This window comes from Sarcophilus harrisii, chromosome 4 (assembly GCF_902635505.1).
Source record: "Sarcophilus harrisii chromosome 4, mSarHar1.11, whole genome shotgun sequence".
In the NCBI taxonomy this organism is placed as follows: domain Eukaryota; kingdom Metazoa; phylum Chordata; class Mammalia; order Dasyuromorphia; family Dasyuridae; genus Sarcophilus; species Sarcophilus harrisii.
In genome coordinates, this window is record NC_045429.1 from 382,576,265 (window position 1) to 382,598,440 (window position 22,176).

Genomic DNA, 22,176 nt, shown 5'->3' on the forward strand with positions numbered 1-22,176 from the left:
ATTAAATCAAAAGAGAATCAATTTTAAACACTATACTCACTGAACTTGGCTTAATAGTATTATGATTTCATGTAAGCTTTCACCTTTCTGATTTATTCACAAATAGTATAATAAATTGTTCTGGGAAACCATAATGTCATTCCAGTGTGACCATGAGGCAGATTCCATAGATTAAGGTAAGTAACCCACAGGGATGTCTCTGCCACAGATTTTGAGTGGAGTGGATTGTTAACATGCCATTGTTGTGTGGTAGGTTTTTTATAATTCTTTTGTCTGTGAAATAGTACTTTGTGGTAAAACCTGATTTATTTAGTATTATACTTGTTATATATTAGTGAATCTTTAAGGGAAATTAGCTTCTGAATATTGCCTCAAAGCACTTTTGAAAATATAATTTTGATTTTTCTCCCTTTTCCCTGACTTATTGATTGTTTTTTGTTGGGACTTGGATGTATAAAGACTAAAGTGGGACTTGGATGTATAAAGACTAAAGTACACGTCTTTAATGTTTCTTGTCCCAGCAACAATCCTTTTCAAAGCTTTTATTGGTCTGTTTGCTAAGCCTTTCAAATGAGAATGTTGAGAGGCAATCTAGCTGTCCTTGGAGTCTGGAAGAATTGGATTCAGATCCTGCCTCAGGCAAACGCCAATTATGAGACCACAGATAATTTACTTAACCTTTCAGTGAGCTGGGCAACTCTCTAAGGACTGTGAAAAGATGAGTTAATTATTGATCATGGTTCCCACACCAGGAGTTCTTACAAAAACAGCTCCCAACAGTAACAGCAAAAGATCTCTGAGTCTTCAAAAAAAACAGTATCTTGGTCTCAGTGGATAGTTCAAAGATTTTTAATTATGTGGGAATTGGGACCAATACCTAATAAGCTAAATAGTCTTTTTAAATAATGATATCAATTTAAAATAATCAGTTTGGGGGAAAAGAGACACTAACAGTAATTAGACGAATCTATCATAGCAATATAAAGTGATGGCTTCAACAAGAACTAATAACATCAGGGCATCATCATGGACTTCTTCAACTTGGATCATGAGACATTGAGATCTAGTGTCTGCTACTTAATTTTTTTTTTTTTTAATATTTCTCTAAACTTTGTAACATAGATGGCTTCTATCTTATCTCTCTAGTTAGGCCATTATTAATATCCTGACCTTGAATCAAACTAACAAATTCTGGAAGCAGCCAGTTCAATTTGGAAAGATTGAGCCATTGAAATTCATGATCTAATAATATTCACTGCACTCCTAAAAGGAATTAAGTTTATAGTTAGAGGACTTGTGCCTGTAATTGCTTTCTCCATGGAAGACTTTTTTTTCCCTTTATATTCTTTGATCATAGGGTTTTTAGGGGAGGTGGAACAATTGGTGCTTGTTCAAAAAAAAAATGCTGAAGATAAACAATAGTCTGGTTTCTAAAAATTGTTAAGTACTATATTATGGTTAGTATATAAAAGTGACATTGACCTCATCAGGGAGAACATGTAATTTGAGTTGTTTATCAGTTTGTGTTGATAGGTTACACTAAGCCAGTCACTCTTTTGTCCATTCTTGGCACCAACAACATACTTGGAGAGAGATAGGATTGTAAATTTTAATTATAAGAGTAAACGCCACTAAAGAGTTTGATTGGAGAAGATCTGAGTGTCATCTCCTTACTCTTATCTAAAAAAGATTTTTGTTTTGGTCCTGCTACTATTATTCTTTTTACTTAATTATTGAGTATCAGGTAGCAAAATGTAAGAGGTATTTTTATTAAGATAATCTGCCAACTTTATTTTACTTCTAGTTCTGCCATAATGCCAATCCTTTGGAAATAAAAACATTGCTTTTCTAATATATTTTTTAGCTAACAGCAATTAGATTTTTTTTTTCTATAATGCCATAATTTGGGGGTTTATGGTGAATAAAGAAGGTGGTTCAGGTGTATTTATTTGTAAAATGCATATTGTAGTGTATCCAGCAGGGAGATTATCTTTGAGAGATATGAGATATTTATAGAACAGCTTAAGTCTATGTTTGCAAATTAGGACAGGGTGCTCCCAAAGGAATTAGTGGGACTTGACTGGTCTTTTATTTGTATTTTATATTTATCGCTTCCTGGTAAAGATAATCTAGTGAATATTATTTTAATTATCTCTCCCCACCCCAAAAAAACTTGCTTTTAAATATTTCCCAGAGAAATATCAATAGCCTAGAAGTTCTATTCCTAATAACTTAAACTTTGTATTGTAGCTAAAAGAAAAATCAGTTGATGCTGTCCAACTTTCCATCTCTAGTATGGAGGTAACATTACCTACTTGCAGAGCTATTAAGTATTCATTTTTTATTCTAGTACCTCAGCAGTCCTTTGGAAACATTATAAGGGTCTGGTTATATAGGTCAGGTAAATTCCAGCTAGCTAACATTTAAAACTTAACACTTAACATTTAACACTTTAAAGTTTGCAAAACAGTTTACAAATATTTTATCCTTACAATAACCCTGAGAAATACAGGGGCTCTTACCTTCATTTTCCAGAGGAGGAAATTAAGACAAGACAAATGATTTGTCTAGAATCTAGGAATTTTTCAGGCCAGATTATGTGATTTATAATGGCATCATCTACTAGTAACTTTTGTTAACACATTCTATTAACTAATTTCTAGGAAAATAAGAGAAATTCATGTGATCCAAGGAAAAGTTAGAAAATGCTATCATCATAAAAAGCATAAAATCAGGAAAATGCCATCAAAGCAATACCACTTTAGAATTCTCTGCATGTGAACACCTTTTCTTGCCCAAAATTCACTCATGGGATTTTTTTGTTTTTCCATGGAAACAGATCTCTTGATCTTATGTTGAAAAAACAAGTTTTACTTCATAGAAATATAGTTTGTAACCAGATTTGCTAGAATATTTGTTCCATAAAGAATAAATTCTATGTTTTTCAGTTGGAATTGTGTATTATGCTTAAAATGAGGAAGCAGTCTCTAACAGTTTTAGGTATGTGTGTGTGTGTGTGTGTGTGTGTGTGTATATATGTGTATATATATATATATATATTTGAGAATTTGTGCTGCATTTTTGTTTTTTAACCTTATGTTCCTTTAATTTTTTTTTTTTTAAAGAATGTTGAAAGCCTTTTTACAAAAGTCAGTATCACAACAGTATTTGTTTATGTTTTTTAATACACTTGGGCTTTGGATGAAGATAGCACAAGACAGGAGAGTTTATGAAGCAACTTATTCTTTCTGCTACTATGTAATAAGCAGGCAAGAGTTGGTTCTTTTCCTGTTGAAATGCTCTACCCGCACCAGCCAAATCTACCATCTGCCCTGGTGGCAGAGAGAATCATTTCCCAAATTCTGTTCAATAGACTCCAGGTATTCTATGATTTGAATTGGGGATTCTGTGAGATTATTCCTCTAAAATATTTAATATTAAATATGTATCAAGTTTTCATCTAGAAGCAATTTTTCCAATTTTGCCTCCAGATTTTCTTGATGTTCTTCCTTTATCACTTGAATATCCAGTGCCCCTTCATCTCTCAAGATAGAATTTGAGTTTCTTAAGTATATTTCAAGCTCCAAGTTGTTCATTGTTCATATTAGGTTGTACCCTACTGTATTCACATACATAGTATAGTTCACACAGAAATAATCCTGCCTCGCTGTAGAGCTAGATACTTAGTCTTGCTCTACTTCACTGGATCAAGTTCTCTGTACCACCAAGCCTCTCTAATTTCTCTGGATCTCAGTTTTCTAATCCATGCAGTGTGATAAAAGGTCCTCCTCCCTCAGTCTGGTCTGAGAAGTGAGTGCAAACGTGATGTAAGATCTGCATGTGTAAGCCGCTGTGGACATTCAAAACACAATCACTGTATTATCAGCATAAGATCTGAGTACCCTAACTACTAACAGATGGGGTCACACCATAGACTTTACCACTCAAATTGTCACTTAGATAATTTTGAACTCGGAAATTTTCCCACTCTTCCCATATAATCATATGTCTCCTGTTCTTTCTCTAACAGTCTCAAACCTAACCATTGTCTCTCCATTTTTATTCTAGACCATCAGCCCTGCTCTGTCCTTTGTTCAGTCTGAACCCTGTTCAACTATATATCGGCCATACATGATTCTTTTTAGTCCTTTGTCCTAGCACTCTGATATTAAAATCTGGGTCACATTTACCGTCCATCTTCCTTCCTCCTTTCTATTCCCATGCTACTAATGCAGCTGGAGGAAATCCCAGCACCTCACTCTTACAAATTCATGTGATTTCAGTTGGCCTGTACTACTGAATAGTAAACCTTTATCTGTACATTTCTTGGGTTGGCTTTCCTTTCATCAGTTGCAAAACTTCTCCTTGCTCTAGTCCTTTCCCCCTTCAGAGATGCCCTCTCTCCTGCTCTATGCTGTGCCTTTAAACCCTTCTTAATGTTTACTCATCCTATCCTTGTCCAAGAAGAAGGGCGTCCTTGACAAGACCTCAATCCCATTCCCTCCAGGATCCTTCCGTCTCTGTCATTTTCAGTGTCTCTACTTGTTCTTTCCTTTCCTATAAATTGCTCAGATGTGCCCCACTGTTTATGGGGCATATCCTACCATCCTCTCAAGCTATAGTGGTATTTGAGTTGAATTTTAAAGGAGAGAAAATATTTTAGGAATTGGCAACAGGATGAGGCCAAAGGCATGGAGGTAGGAAAATCCAGGAAATGTTTGAAGGATAAAAGTCCAGTTTGGCCAAAAAATGGAGCATGAAATTGTAATGTGGAAAGGCTAATGGTAGAGTAATATCTGGTTGTGTTGGGCATTGAGTGCCAGGTAAATGAGTTTGATTCCAGCTGGCGTGGTGGTTCACACTTAGAATCTCACCCACTATGGAGGCTTAGATAAGTACATCGTGTGGGCTCAAGAATTTGGCATCTTCACCAAGATTGACATTGATATGGTAAGTCTCTAGGAGAGGAAGCCATCAAGTTACAGGTAGCAAATTGACTGAGTTCAGTACAGGTCAAAACACTCTTAGAGATCAGTAATGGAATGGGGCCCATAAGTAGCCATTTCCATCCTGAGCTAGTTAGAGACCCCACACAAAAAATATGATCCACTATGTTTATTTATCATTTGGGATTTACAAGTACTGCTTTTGATAGGAAGAAAAGACTATTATGTTTCCTTTTAGCTTTTAGCTACAGGTAGCTTGAAATCTAATAAATTTAAATGACAGCTTGAAAAATTAGGTACTTTTAATAAAAACTTTGTAAGTGAATGAAGCAGTAGTTGTACTTAAAGATGTCACTTAGTTACAAGTATATAAATATTTTGTTGAGACTTATTTCACAAAAGATTTTTTTACTTTTGCAAGTCCATTGGTAACAGTTCCATGGCTCAGTGCAATTGATGTATTTTTTAAAGTGGGAATTACACAGACTTGGAATAGAAGATGCCATGCACATCCTGAAAGAGAATGGAGAAAGGATGCTTTAGAAGCTTACTACTTTCATCTTTTTTATTTATTTGATTTTCCTTTCACAACATGACCATTGTGGAAATGTATATATAAACATGTATATATAACCTATATCATATTGTTTAGTATCTTGGGGAAGGAGGAGAGGTAAAGGAGGGGAAAAAAATTGCAACCCAGTCTTATAAAAATGAATCTTGAAAGCTCTCTTTACAGGTTACTGAAAAAATAAGATACTATTGAATTTTTTTTTTTTTTTTTAGCGTGGCTATGTTTTTTTAAAAAAGGATTATGTTGGATTTCATTTCTAAAGTTCAGTCAATATTGGTGGGAATCAAAGTTCTATTAACACTGGTTTAAAATTTGGGCCCATGAGATTTGGACACATTCACAGAAAGTTGTAGAAATATCAGTGAGGAATAAATTGGGGTTTTTGCTTTGTTAGAAGTGATCAAATTTATTTTTAAAAAGGTCCTGTAAAAGGAAATCTCTGAACAATTGTGACAACATAAAGTTGCATAGAACTAGAGCACAAGGTGTTTGCATATTTTATAACACGCCAAAGTACTTCACTTTAAGGGAATTTAAGCTAAAAATATTTTTCTAAATGAAAATAGCAAAAATGAAACACAATAAGATTTCTTCAGGAACTAGTTGCTATTTTTGAAAAACTGAGTATTTGTCAAAACAAATAGACAGTTTTCAGATCTATACTTGTGGAAAAATGTTTAAATCACTTATACAAATTTAAACAATTGTGAGTACTTGTTTATACTTGTCGCTTGGCTAACAAAAAAAAAAGGAAACCAATAAGTGTTAGAAGGAATGAATGTGGGCAAACTGGAACACTAATTTACTGTTGGTGGAGACATGAACCAATCAATTCAGCCATTCTGGAGAGCAATTTGGAACTATGCCCAAAGTACTATAAAATTATGCATACCTTTTGATCCAGTAGTATCACTACTGGGACCATATACCAAAGAGATCATAAGAGAGGGGAAAGGCCCCATATATTCAAAAATATTTCTATCAGCCCTTTGTGTGGTGGCTAAGAATTGGAAATTGAGGGGATGCCCATTAATTAGGGAATGGCTGAACAAGTTGTGATATATGATTGTAAGACATTGTGCTGTAAGAAATGACGAGCAGGATGTTTTCAGAAAAACCTGGAAAGACTTACATGAACTAATGCAGAATGAAGCAAGCAGAACCAGGAGACCATTGATGTAACAGTAATAGCAATATTATACAATGAACAACTGTAAATGACTTAGCTATTCTCAGCAATACAATGGTCTAAGACTGCCCTAAAGGACTCATGATGAAAAATTCTGTTCACCTTCAGAGAGAAACTAATGATGTCTGAAAACAAACCAATGCAAACTAATTTTTCCTCTTTTTTTCTTGTTTTTAGTGTATTTTCTCCCTCAAAATGACTAATATGGAAGTATTTTACATGATTGCCCTTGTATAACCTATATCAGATTGCTTACCACTCCAGAGAACAGAAGGAGGACAAGGAAGGATAGAATTTAGAACTCAAAAACTTTTTTTAATGTCAGAAATTTTTATATGTAATTGGGTTTAAAAAAATGCATAATAAGTTGAAAAATTGGATACTCACTGCACGGTCCTCAAAATTATCAGTCCAAGAAGATAAGAGTGACTGCATTTATGAAAAAGCTAAAGCTATGGACAACAAATTTATTTTTAAAATTTTAATATGTTTCAATTAAATGGAAAACAATTATATAATTAATATTCAGAGGCAATTATTATTTTAAAGATGTAGGTATTTCTAAATATAAATGGATAAGGAATTTCCAATAAATATTTCAATATTGCTGAAATTATATATTTAATAAATATTTCTTTATTGTATGTTTGTGTTTGTCAAATTATTTTTACAAAATCTGTTAAGTTCTTTATTTGAATAAAATGTTACCTAAGAAAATTATTGTGTTGTTTTATGAAAAATGTAATGGCATCATTTTTTCTTTAAAAATTTTTGTTTTATATAAATTTCCCCCCAAAATTTTTTATAATGTAGTTTTTATAATGTAGACTCAAGTTGACAATGAACATATTTTTTTTCATAGGTACAAGTAACAGTGGTTACAATTCTTCGGTGGTTGGTTTTGGAAGAGGTTTTTTGGGGGGGTTCTAAAAAAGCGAGACATCAGTGACATTGTAAGGTATACTGGTGGTTGCGGTTCTTTATAAATATTGCTTTAATTGAGTATGTTTTTGTAGTGATTCTGGTTTAAAAAAAAGAAGTGGGGTATTTTTTTGGATAGAGTTCCTTTGTTGCTGTTGAACATAATTTAACAACTAATCACCAAACTCAGATTCGTTTTTCAACCCTTCTTCTGTTTTATCTCTGCAATCTTTAATATGTAGATTATCTTTCCCTCCTCCCCAAATTATTCTTTGACTTCTATGAAACTATCTGATTCTGATACTTATCTCTCATCTCTTATCTCTCTTGTCTTCTTCAGTTTTCAATTAGTCACCAAACCCTATTTATTCTTTTTCACAGTAACCTTCCATGTGCATTCTTTTATATTCCAGTTCTTCATGCTCTTATTTTATGTAATAGAGTCCTCACTCATGTTTTCTAATAGTTCTCTTTTCTAATTCATCATAGACATAATTGCCATACTGATCTAAAAACTCATTTTGATCATCCCATTCCCTTTGCTTTCTCAGTGTACAAAATAAATTCCTTGCAAACTGCTTGAAACATCCCACTTCTGCCCCAATGCAGACTTTGAAATACCCAACTGGTCTATTTAATGGCCCCCAAATACATTTTTATTGTCTCCTTATACCTTTGCTCACATAACTTTATCACTCTTCATCTGGTGTGTTTTCCTCGAATAGGAATGTCTTACAAACTTCAAATTTACAAAAATAACAGCAAATATCATAATTAAGATTGATCTATATTTTCACTGAGATTGAATATGCACTATTGTGGCAGCCTCACTATTCTGTTATCAACAAACATTTATTAAGTACTAAACGTATGCCAAGCATTGTATTCATAAACACATTTTATATTGGACGTTTTATAAATGTCTAATGTCAACTAATCCTGTAATATATCTGCCTTATTATATTTGCCCAAAAGTCATAGTAACTTCTCTTTAACACTAAATTTTTATCTAAATAATGGTTTTCTCCAGTATTAAACTATATTAAAATTAGTTCTTGTAGTTCTTGAAGAAAAATTAAAAAGTGGGATCATTTATCTGCAGATAAGTACAATAAGAAATACCAATTTTAATAGTAAAACCTGAGTATTAGTTGAGAATTTATAGGATACTAAAAACTTTGAACTTCTGAGTTCATACCTGTGAGAAATAAATATATTTTTGTTTGCTCAAACTCAAAACAGATGATCTTACTGACAGCTTGTGCCCTTTTGTATCATTTTGATTTCTTTTGATTGTAGAATTGATTTACTAAAATGAACTTTTCTACAACTTTTTCTAATGTTGTTTTTTGCTTTTTATTAAGCTGCTACATATCCTTTTGCTAGATGAAAAAGGATTAGCATGAATTTACAAATAAGTGTCTTTTGTTAATGAAGCATTGAGTTGCATTTTATTAGAAATTAAATGATTATGATGGGATTTTTTTTCCCTCTTCAGTACTGGATGAATGAATACACCTCATCCATTGGAATTGGAGTTTTCCATTCAGGAATAGAAGTGTATGGTAGAGGTATGTATACATAGTCTCTTTAAATCTACTTCATAAAGATATGTGATTCTTAAGGAATTTTTTAGTGGTGGTTCAGAAAATTAACCAAAAAATCCCTCAATATTCATTTCCCAACTTGCAAATTACTTTCCAGTAGGGCTTAATTCTTTGGGAAAGGAGGGATGGAAATCACCTAAGCAATATAATTGTGATAGAATATGCATTCCTTTAGCTAGAGTCTGTTGTCATCTCTTTAAGTCTCAACCTGTCATCTCATCAGTGTGGAGATTAGTTAGGGTACATACTCTCTACCAGGAAAGCCAAGTTGGAACTTAAATGATCTTAGCTGTCTGGGGCACTAAGAGATTAAGTGAGTTACATATCTATTATGTGGTAGAAATAGGACTTGAACTGGAGGCTTCCTGACCATTCATCTATCATGTCATGCTACCTCTCTATTAAATATATATCAGATTAATAGGAGGAAAAGTAAATGAGAATGAATGAACAAAAAATTGTGATGAGAACTTAAGAGTGACTGAAAAATTATATTATTTCAGATTTAGTTCATTGTATTGTTCAGTATAACATCTATCATTAAGATGTCATCTGCCTCTTGTTTAAAAGTTATATTTGGTATATGATGGTGCATATGTGTACTTCACTTTTGGTACTTCTGCTTTTGACATCAGATGGTTTATTGCAACTCATTCAGTGCTACCCAGGGTTATCCATACTGACTGCATATAAGGTACAAAATAGGTTCATTTGCTTTTATGTATTAGCATCATTGATAAAGACTCACTTTTCTATCTTTATAATTCCAAAGTGCTTTGTTTCTATCCTATTATTTCTCATCACTATTCATTAATCCTTGTTTTAGATATTAGGGTGTAAGGTGTAATTTATTGAAGACCATTCTTTAAGGCCTTTCTACTTAATAAACTGCCTCCCTCTTACAGTCCTCAAAAAATGTGATGTGTTGGGTTTTTTTGCAAAAAATACCAATGCCGTTAGACATGGCTGAAGATGGTTTTCTCTTTTACCAGTGACTTTACCAGTGATGGCTTTTGTCTAAGTTGTGATTATTAGTCAGGTCCCCTTCATTCTGAAAAGAAAAGAAGGCAGAGGTATATCAAAAGTATTGCTACTTTTAATATGATAATTTTGGAATGTTTTTGTATTACTCAAAGATGATATAAATTTAGAATCTGTTCTGTTTCTTAGAAGTACTAAAGAGATTGATTTTTCAGTAAAATACTAAATTTACTTCTGCTTTCTGTTTCTTTACTACTGTCTAGTAAAAATTTAAGCCTCAAAACATTTTTCTATGTCTGCCTTCTGTTACTAGTAATGTTTGTAGTAGTAAATTATTGAATTTAAATTTTTCAGCACCAAACCACATTTTAATGTGAAATTATTATACAGAGAGAAATTGAGGAACTTAAAGCAGAAGCTTAAGTATCCCCTGTTCCTGGAAAAGGGAGCACAAATTACATTAAGAATGAAAACGTTAATTTAGCAACAGTATGGTTCAGTGGAAAGAGCCCTGGATGTTGGAGTCAAACCATGATTTTTATGCATAACTCCATATTGCCATTTACCTGTGCAACTTTGGGCAAGGCATTTCATTAAAGAAACTCAGTTTCCTCACCTGTCATCTTGAAACTGAACGCTATGTCCAACATCACTTCTAGATTTGAGTCTCTGATCCTGCAAACTATTTTGCCACTTATCCTTCGTTGTTCTATGAGTTTTTTTTTAACTACATTTTAAGTTTAAAAGTTATTTTGGAAATCAGATGTCGTGCCTGAGGTCACATTGTAATATCTGAGAGAGATAGAGATCTTAGGAGTGAAGCTGGAATTTTGTTAGATCATCATTTTATGGAACTCTCCTCTCTATCATGCTGGACAAAAGTTCATTGAGTCTGAAGAAATGTTTTCAGCTATAGAAATGCCTGCCAACAAACAGTTTCTGACCAATAAACCTGAGTAACTATAGCCCTTTAATAGTTTGGGGGAGGAGGGCCAGAGAATTACTATTAATAAAAAAAAAAAAATTTACATTCATTGAGTATTCATTCAACTCATTCTTCCATGACTAGAATAACCAATAACATAATAGTTTCATTTGAGATGCTTTCATTTTTCATATTCTCAGATCCATTGCATTTAATAAAAGCCAGTAGTAAAGAAGTTTCAGCATCCTGGTTGACTTAAATTTAACTTTGTGGAAAAAATACTAAAAATGATGAGTTTTCTCTTTTCAGAATTTGCTTATGGTGGTCATCCTTACCCCTTTTCTGGAATATTTGAAATTTCCCCAGGAAATGCTTCTGAACTAGGAGAAACATTTAAATTTAAGTAAGTAGGGAGGATAATTTTATTATGTTGTCATACATAGCTGCCACAGTTTCTTATTTGCAAACAATATAAAATGTGTCTATAAGCTTGCTTACTTCTAGTGCTTCTTTAATATTGTTTTTATCTTTGTACATTTTGTAAATTAAATTTATTGAAATTATTGCATTGAGATGAAATTGAGCCAGTGTGATTTGAAATAATTCAACGTTTATTATTTAGTACTTTTATTTAGCTTTTAAACATTATTCTACCTGGTTTTAAATTGTTAACCTTTGGTACTTTTCTGAAGGCTAAAGGATATCAAATGTGATTTGTTTTATAATTATTTTTTAAAGTTTTCTCTTTTTCCTAATGAAAGAGAAGCAATATAGAAATTTAGCATAATTAGACATATTGAAATCCATTAATGAGATAATGTTTGTATTGATTGTAATACAAAAATTTGTTGTGCATATCTTTAGACCTAATCTATCTTAAAAGTGATTATTTTTCAGCTTCTAAATAAGATTTATATTTAAATTAAACCTCAACATAACATTCAAAATGTAAAATTATTTAACCAATGGTAATAAACTTGATGAAATGAAGGTTTAAAGTATAAGTGTAAGGTGATAGATTTAAAGTTCTTTTTCACTAAGCCCAAATAACAATTGAGCTATCTTGAAGGCAGAACACTTGCATGCTGTTCTAAATTCATAACCTGGAATATACCATCTTAGCAAGACAACCTTATAGAAGCTAACCTCCCCTTTGATATCCTATTGAATCTGTCATAATTCAGATTCTGCTTTCTAGAGAATAATATATTGAGGTTATAGTGTATCTTTCATAACATCTACTTTGAATTTTTTGATATTTTATTGTTTTAGTCTTTGCATGTCTTTGCCAGAACAATTATAAATAAATTAAATGTATTACTGCAAAGATAATATAATCAATCTCCTAATGGTAAGGGTAGTTAATCAAGATTTTGTTTGTTTTCTTTATTTACTATAGCTACCACCTGTATAGATCTGGCGCTTAATAATGGAACGCTTATTAAAATAGCTGGAGAGTAATGTCAAGTAGGTTTCATCAGAAACATTTAGTTTCTTTACTTAGCATAAATATCATTACGATGGATCTAGGACTCAACAATAGAAAGCTATTGATATAAGAAAAGAAAATATTTATTGTTTTTGTACAAGTTAGAATTAATGTACCTTAAATTCATGTATTTTAAATTCAAATCTAAGATAATTAGAATGGGAAAGAAATCTTATTTTTCTGGTTGTCTTATACTAATAGTTCCTTTTCTTATATTGATCAATGTATTCTAAGACTACCAGATTATAAATACAAGCCTATAAATACCTAAATTACTATGTACTTATATTTTTTCCTTTTGTTTTAGAGAAGCTGTTGTTTTGGGAAGCACTGACTTCCTAGAAAATGATTTAGAAAAGATTGTAGAAGAATTGGGGAAAGAGTACAGAGGCAATGCTTATCATTTGATGCATAAAAACTGCAATCACTTTTCTTCAGCTTTATCAGAGGTAAATGAAATTGTATCCAAAAGGGCTTCCAAACAAACAATGCTATTTAGTATTTATTTCTTGTTTCATTAATTACATCTTCGCTGTTTAATTTTTCAACTCTTACTTTATGTAAAAGGCAATATGATAACAGAACTTATGTGATTTGTTTAGGGTCACACAATTAATAGGAGACCAGAGATTATGACCAGGCTTCCCCACATGATCCGGTGCCATTTCTACTTTGTTTCCTCCCTCATTCTGGTCTTTTTGCATTTCTCCCCAAAACAATGAAATCTCCCAAATCAACAAATTTATTAAATTCCTGTTTTGTATAAGCTTATGTGTAACCTTGCAATTTCATTGTAATTCAGGAGGCAAAAAGTCATGCTTCCATGGCCTCCCAAAAAAGAAATGTCTTTTAAGTCCTCATTGCTTGAGCTTACCCTACAACTTGACTGAATAGTTAAAGAATGCTCCCCAAAATGGACTGGATTATATGGAATTGGAAGAGTGATTATTGGGATCCTGATTGATAATAGGCTTATGTTCCTGAAGTCAGAACAAGCAAATTCTTGTAGGACTGAAATACTTAAATTACAATTTAATGGGAGGTACTTTTAAATAGAATGGAAAGTGTGCTGGATTGAATTCTGTTAGAAAGTGTGTTAGAATTTTAACTCCCAGCTTCACTTCTTAATATCTTTTGTGACCTTGTGACACCCTCAGCTACTCATCTCTGTAAAATGACAGGATTACATAAGAATCACTACGAATACAGTGCATTTCTAATGCCTCTTCCATATCTCTACTTAGTCCATTTTAAGATATTTGACACTTCACTGTTCCTTGCTTTTAAGATAATTTTAAAATTCTCTTTTAAAATGTTATTCCTTGTTTATCAAATTGCTTCACTGATAGTAAGAAGAGTCATTGCTCATTGTATTCTTGTACTCTTCCCCTAGTCTTCTAGGGATATTAAAATAATGACTCTTGCTACACCCACAATGTCATTCCATATGGTTCATATAATTTAGGTGAATCATCATTTAGTTATCTCGCCTTCAGATTCTTAGTCAGATAGTTCACCATTTCCTTGATTAGCACCACATCTAAAATTAACTATCTCTTATAGAGGTCCTCTGTTGCTGCTTGATCCAGAAAAAAAAATTTTTTTCAAAGTGTTTTCAGAGAGAATAATTTTTCACATTCAACATTTTCCAACAAGTTCCTTTCGAACTGTGTAACAGTAACAATTAAGTTGTAGACCACCATAGCTTGTCTTCTCTCATACAAGGGGAATCTATATATGCAGTGACAGATGTGAGATAATCGTGCATGCATTCAGAATTCATATACCTTCAGAACCCTGTTTAAAATTTTATCTGTGAAATCAAAACTGGAAAACAGGACCTTAGAAATAATGTAGCCCAACATTGGCATTTGTTTGACAGATGTGAAGACCTAAGAAACAACAGTCTAACAGCTTGCTCCAGATCAAAAAGGGCCAAAGCTAAAAATACAGGGCTTCTAACTTTTAGTCTAATCCCATTGCTCTTTCTCTTGTACCATGCTGCTTAGGGGTCTTAGGACTGCTGTGATATAAACGTGGGCCCCAGTAACCACTTCAGCTTTTTTTTTTTTTTTTTTTTTTTTCTGTTCTCTACAGTTGAACATATCCGGCCAAAATTTGAACTTTAGTTTAGTGTTTAAATCCCAAACTTAGCACACAGAAAGTATTTTCTTATAAGAAATAGAATAAAAAAGGAAAATTATATATGAAATTGCAAATCTTTAAACTGTAATAAATTAAACATGTCACTTTTAAGGCTATCTTTTTTGTGATACAGGCCTCTCTTTCTATACATTTTTTTTAAATGTTTCAGTGAACCTCCTTTTTTTGTTGTTTTTTAGGGGGGGAGGAGAGGGCTGTATCACCCTATCTATTCCTTATCCCTCCTACCAACTCCCTTAACCCAAATGCAGGGGGGGGGGGGGGGAGCTCTTAGAACAAATGCATAGCCTAACAAAACAGATTCCAACATTGGCCATTTCAAAAAATGTCTTATTCTGTATCTTGAATCTGTCACCTCTCAATAAGTAATTAAGTACTCAGTAAGTAGACTTCATCATCAATCTTCATGGAATCAGTCATTGCATTTATCTTATTTGCATTTATTCTTAAGTTAGGCATTTTTATTGACTAAATTGCATTTATTGCATGAAATTGTTTTTATTGACTAAATTGCAAGTGTTTGAAATAAAGTCACAAGACTTCTGGGTCATTATTTTACCTCATGAGAGGTAATTGTTTTTCTAGAAGCTTCCATTTGGCTCCTTCCCAACCAGCTGGTACCTTCTCAGAAACAAACTTCGTTGACAGAGCCACCTCACCCCATTTCTGCCATTTTCCACCTTTGCTTTCCTTATTTCTTTCCGACACTGCCTCAAGATTGACAATAGTACATCATACCAAAATTTGTGGGATGCAGCCAAAGCGGTAATAAGGGGAAATTTTATATCCTTAGAGGCTTACTTGAATAAAATAGAGAAAGAAAAGACCAATGAATTGGGCTTGCAACTTAAAAATAGAAAAAGACGTAATTAAGATTGACAATAACAAGTAGTTTACATTTCATAGTATTTAACCAAAACCACTTCCAACAATGGCTCTGTGGAGTACCAGAAGTGAGGTCACACAGCCCAGAGCTGAGCTTTCTGACCTCCAAACTGCATTTGGGTTCCTGAGATTCAGGCTGTGGGCCGCAGGGCCTCCACTCTCCTTCATCCCTTCCATTCTGGCCAATTAAGAAAACTGTTTTTAAGAAACCTCTTTCCCTACCTTCTAAATAAAAAACTTAAAGAATTTAAGAACTCTGATCTTCCCTAACCTTAGAAAATTTTTCTGTATATATTTTGCATTTAATAATCTCTGCTTATGTTGTTCCCCAAAAATTCTAAAACTTTGACGGAAGGAACTCCATTGTTTTGATGACGATTTCTGCTGCCCAGAGCTTGATGTGTAGGAGTTTCTTAATAAATGTTTCTTGAATTGACTTCCAAGTCCATGGTCTCACTGATTCACCATTCTGTCTGTCTTCTTTAAAATAGAATTGTAATCATTCTGACAGATCAGCCAGTCAACAAGCAGTAAGTGCTTCGTATGTGCCAAGCTCTGTGTGTACTGGGCAGTGGGGGTATAGATAGTGACAACTAACTTCTATGGAGGTTACAGATTCTCCTTTCTGGTTCTCACAACAGGCTGTGTGGCAAGTAGCTCTGTTACTCCCATTTTTACTGAAAGGGACTGACTCACTGGAAGTTACTCAGACTTTAAGGCAATATTTGAACTCTGGTCTCCCTGACACTAAGTCCAGTGCTCTCTCCATTACCCCTGTCTACTTACAAAAACCGAACAGTCCTTTCCCATGCCTATAACTAATGTGTGTATATGTATGTGAGAGAGAGAATAAATATATACAGAATAACTGCTTTTTTAAAAAGCATATTACATATGTTGTCTCATTTGATCCATACAGTAACCCCAGTGAGGTAGATGGTGTTATCTTCATTTTATAGATTAGGAAACTGAATTTGGGAGAAGTTAGGGATAAGTCACCTAGCTCAGGGTCACATGGCTAGTAAGCAGCTGAGGCAGGATTCAAACTTGGGTCATCCTGACTTCAAGTCCAGCACTCTCTGCCCTGCAGATCTTTTTTCTTCAGTTACTTTGCAAGGGAGGACACTAGCAGAGAGAAGAATTAGGAGAGGCTTCGTGTTAAAGGTAGCACTCGAGCTGCAGGTTAAAAAAGAAAAGAGTCTTGTTGAGCACATAGTACAGTGAGTTTTTTCCTTTATAAGGAAAATGTTAGTTATCTGATAACATGAGGTTTTAAGGTATCAATCTACATTGAATTTTAACTTACTCTTTGGGGAAATAAAGCCAGGAAGAAATTTCTTATTCTCTTCTCCCCAGCTCATCCCTAGAGATTTTATTGATGGACAAAGGGAACACAGTATCACCAACGGGATGTCATTCCTCTCAGCAAGCCCACTGATTCTTGAGAATGCACTCTGACCTTGTGACACAGACCTAGAACGTGAAGATCTCTCCTTCCTGTCAGGCAGTTTTTCACATAAGTCTCTCTTCTCACTTCTGCTACTTAGAGAAAGGAAAGGGCAGGGGGAAAAAAAGTAGAAGACCCAAGTTACACCACTTAAGATACAATGTTGTAGTAACTTCCCACTTGTATGGGACAAAGGCAGAATAAAGGTCAGGAGGCTGAGTAGGGAAGCAGTTTCTCAGTCAAGTGGGATCCTCATATACCTATTTCTTCATATACCTATTTCTTTCCCTTTCTTTGTCTCCCCACTCCCCAGTTATCATGCTCTCATGCTCCCAAGGGAACTATAGGATAGAAATAAATTAGGAATCAATACTTCTGTGTGACTGTGGTGGGAATGAGTCATAGAACAATTAAGTCTCTAGTGCAGGAAGAGATTTTATCTTTGATAGGTTCCAATGCTTTGATCAACCTTATATGACAGGTTCTTGGGCCTGAGAAGGAAGTGAAGAAAGGAAGGAAAGAACATTTGTCAAATGAATGAAAGGGCCTTTGTTAAATACTTGGCATATATCAAGCTTTAGGAATATGAATAGAAAAATCAAGATTGCCCCACATCTTAAGGAGCTCATACTCTTGGATTTTCAGTGATGACACACACAAAAAAGTTCACAGTGATTGTGAAGGCTTCATTGGATTGGGCAGCATAGTTCAGGAACCTGAGGCTGCATCAAAAGGCCAGGTGATAGAGCCCAGGCCTCAGGGCAAATAAAGAAGGCCAGGTATTTTGTTCTTCTACCTCAGCTGAGCCATGTGAGCAGGAGCCAGGAAAAGGGCAGAGTGGCTCCCCTTGGAGGAAGGTGCCCAGGAATGTACTAAGAGCCATAGGGGACTCTGAAAATGAGAAGATAGACTTGTCTAAGGCTACCATATATTATATATTAGCCTGGTGTTATACTTTGGAATAACTTAAAATTTTCCTAGATGTTTCCCAGTATAATTGTGAAGAACATGAAGAGAGCAAAAAGGCAGGTGATGTTATTAAAACATTATAGATGTGAAAATATTATAGAAAGCAAAGAATAGTGTTTGCTGTAAAGTTCCCAGGCCCCTCATTGGTAGGTAGCTTTTGTCAAAGGGCACTTGAAACGTGGCCTGTGAAGGATTTACCCTCAGCACTAGACAAGATTAACCTTATCTTTCATGTAACGCAAAACCTGCCTTTTTCCCCCCCCTTCCTGTAGATTCTTTGTGGGAAAGAGATTCCTCGTTGGGTTAATCGACTCGCCTACTTCAGCTCCTGTATACCATTCCTCCAAAGCTGCCTTCCCAAGGAGTGGCTCACTCCTGCAGCCCTTCAGTCTAGTGTCAGCCAGGAGCTTCAAGATGAGCTGGAGGAAGCAGAGGATGCAGCCGCAGCAGCCGTCATGTCGAGTGCTTCAGCCATGTCCAGACCTGGGCGCCACACTAAACTATAAATTTCTCCAAAGTAACACATTCAGAACTTTGTCTGGCAGTTGAATTTCACTAGAGAGCAGCAAGAAGAGAGCAAACTTCTTTTTGGACATTCCTTTTGTATGCAACAATAGCTCTTCCCCAAATCCCAAGTTTTTTCAGCTCAGGATTATATTTGTAATTTAAAAGAATCACCTGACAAAAGAGGGAGGACTTTTATGTGAAGCCACCCTCTGTTTTTTTTACCCACTTGTAAATTTGGATTTACTTCTGTTTTATACAAAATTTGTTGAGTTATGTTTACAGTATTTTATATTGCTGTTTACAAATCTTGCATGGACTCCTGCCACCATGAAAGAAGAAAACCTTAATGTCTTCGTAAGATTAGGCAGGTAAACTTTCTACACTTCCAACTGCTGCCAGAGCTGTGGCATAAACATCAGAGTACCAAGTGTGTGAACAGGTATTTACTTGTGGTCACCATCACCTACTTAAAAATTGTGATTTTTAAAAAATGGCACCAGACTACATGGAACCCAAGTGAGCAGGACTTGAGAACAGACTCTGTCAGAGGTCCTGCCTGGTACTGGGGGTTAGGGGTTAGGGTGGGAAGAACAGTTCCTGAGGAGCAGTTACAGCTCTCCTTTCTCCTGCTCTGCTCCCTAGGTAGCACATCTGCCAGGTTTCCAACAGAAGCTAACAGGAACTGGCTTCTACTGCCCTTATGGTCTATCTGGTCACCTCTAGCAGCAGGGAATTCCTCTACATGCTTGGGATCTTGTCCAGCATTCATGGTTCCAAGAATTTTCTAAAAGATTACTATCTTACTAGTAACTGCACATGTGTGGTGAAAGCTCAATTTTATTTTAATACATAATCATTTCTTAAACTGCAAAAGTGTTTTTTTTTTCCCTTGAACATACTAATTTGTAATCCTGTCCATATAGTGCTTAAAGGAAGATTGGGGAACCTTGAGGGATGTCCTAAATTTCAGCAGTTTTAGTTTGTAATTCAGATTCTTATAACTATTGAGGCTGATTGTTTATTGGGTTTACATGGTCCATAATGGTAAAGTATCTATTGGACTTCAGTTATTTTAAGGCTTTCTATATCTTACCAGAAAGATATGCCATGACATGGGGCAACCTATTGTCCAGCCCCTCTCGTGGCTATGTGCTGCCTTTGGTCATTTATGAGTGAATTATGTGCACAACCATTTCATCTCACAAATAAATGGCCATTGTCCTCTTATAGACATTTTTTATTGACAGCATATTAATGTGTTTTCATTAGCTACGTTTATTTTTTCAGCAAACATTCAACTCATTTTTTTTTTTTTTTTGGTCATTTTATAATCTCTAATGTGTCTATTTATGTAAATCCATCCACTTAAGAACCAAATTGTGACAACAGATAATAAGCACATGGTGTCAGAGAAAATATGTAACCTGAAGGCCCCTGTGCCCAGGCATCTGTAGTCCTAGTTTGGCCCTCCTCTGTAAAAATCATTCTTTATATGTAATATTAACTTTTTCTGCCTTAACAATGAATTCCTGCAATAAAATTGGATGAAATTTATAAACAATTCAAGGCAGTGACTTAAACTTCATAAAGTATTGTTGGTTTTTAAGTGGTTTACCTTTATTTAAGCTGCTACCCTTTGTTAAATATGTGGAGCAAACATCTTTAAGTAAACTGCAGTTTTCACTTTTCCATATTCTGATTTTGATTGGTTGTTTTTTTGTTTTTGTCTTTGTTTTTTTTTTAACTTTTCATAGAACTTAGTCATAGGGAGAAGGATTAGGGAAAAGGAAAGCAAACAGTTTAATTTGTGCTTTCAAATGTTGCCTTTCCCTGAAGAGAAAAAAAAAAAAAAAAAAAACCCTTGTTTAAAAACTACTCTCATTTTGAGAGTGGGAGGGACCCTCAGTTTACAAAGAGTTCTATATAAATGCAATAAAATAAGATAGGGACAGATACTACCTGATTTCCAATAAACCTTTTTAAGTCTGAAAATGTGACTTAAAGTAAGACATTAATGAAGCCACACTGTTGATACTACTTGTGAAAGGAGAAAAATCCCTATAACCAAAACCTGAATCACTTAGAAGTAGTTTATTTTGCAATTTTGTACTTTACTAAATCTGTATAGATACTCATAGTTTAATTTGAACTGCTGATTAATCTAAAGAACTAGTAATTAGAGTTTCCTGATAAATATTCAGAATGGCCCATCTGTACTTATTCAGGCTCCCATCATCAATAAAAATATATGGTATGCTTTTTTTTTTTTTTTTTTTTTTTTTTTTAATTTGGCATACTGTCATCTGTGGCATTTGAAGATTAAATTCATTCTTGAGGGCCCTGGTAAAAATGAACAGTGGTCTTACCTTATGATCAGTACATCGAGTGAGTATAAAATTTTGTGCAAGAGAATGCTTGACAATCTTCTTTAGGCAGTTGTTGCCTCAGATCAGGAAATATATGTCATGACTAAAGAAAAATTATGAATAGGGTCAGGTCATTCTTTTCAGATCAGAGTTGACCTTGCTCTTTGTAACATTCATCCTGGTCTGTCTTTCAGACAGTGTTTTTGTCCTTGCTGCTTAATCTCAAAAATCTTGTTTTAAAATTGAATAGTTCAAGGATATATTTGGTAAGGATTTACTTTGTATTTAGAAGGGGAGAAAAAAACCAACTCACTTCTTAAAGGTAGGTTTGAGTTTTGTTAACTCATGTCACAAGTACAGTATTCAGGTGATGCTAATATGTTGGTTTTCCTGTTTGTTTTAAATACATTGATTTCTCTAAAACCTCTGAAAATGCCATCTGCTTTGGAAGATTTGTTCCTTGTGGAATCTTACAAGGTGATGGTACTGTAACTGTGAACGTGGACTCCACTTGATGCCTAAAAACCTGCCATCTGTTGCTCTGACTCGATAGCAATAGTGCAAGTTGCCGATCACCAGCACTTTTAGAAAGCAGGGATATATGATTTTAGTTAACCGACAGCATTGTGTGTATAAGAAGACTTCATACTCCCAGAGTCAGAAAGACTCTTGTCTATGGCTTCTTTCCATCATAAAATGGATCAAAACATATTCACTGTTTCAAGGGTCTTATCTGCTTGCCTTCTCTTTACTGTTTGTTCGGTTTCTATAAGATACTTTGTATTTTTGATACCCATTGTATTTTCTTAAATGACAGTCTTTTTTTTTTTTTTTTTTGAATAAGGTGGATTCTGTTTGGTGAGCCTATTCCTCCCCCCGGTCTCCCAAAACTATCTCATACTGTTTTTATTCTCTTTCTTAAGTATGGTTTTATTGTGCAACTGGATTCTTTACACTTAGATGTTTAATCAGAATCAGTGCACTTTCCTTTTCATTGTTTCCAAGGTCTTAAAAGTGGTTAAAGAATCTTCATATACCTAAAGAGAAATTTTGTGAACTTGCATACACATTTACTGTCACTCATAATATTTATATGAAAGTAATGCTGAGAATCTTGACTTTTGCTACCTTAATATGGCAGTAAACTATCATGTTATATCAATTTATTAAAAATTACTTTTATAAGAAATGTTTTATAGTGCTTTCT

The 22,176-nt window shown here is 34.2% G+C and overlaps 1 protein-coding gene across 2 annotated transcripts in view; it reads left to right on the top strand.

The window, feature by feature from the left end:
* DESI2 (desumoylating isopeptidase 2) overlaps window positions 1-20,511 on the top strand; it is a 35,694-nt gene extending 15,183 nt beyond the window's left edge. The window contains exons 1-5 of one of the 2 annotated variants that reach the window (XM_031966987.1): window positions 7,512-7,667; window positions 9,129-9,201; window positions 11,453-11,546; window positions 12,940-13,081; window positions 18,369-20,511. In XM_031966987.1, the coding sequence (XP_031822847.1) occupies window positions 9,135-9,201; window positions 11,453-11,546; window positions 12,940-13,081; window positions 18,369-18,602 (537 nt within the window). In that variant the 5' untranslated portion in view covers window positions 7,512-7,667; window positions 9,129-9,134 and the 3' untranslated portion in view covers window positions 18,603-20,511. Of the gene's footprint in view, window positions 1-7,511; window positions 7,668-9,128; window positions 9,202-11,452; window positions 11,547-12,939; window positions 13,082-18,368 lie in introns of those variants that run through there. The other variant, XM_031966985.1, reaches the window with a different exon arrangement.
* Window positions 20,512-22,176: the final 1,665 nt, after the last annotated feature.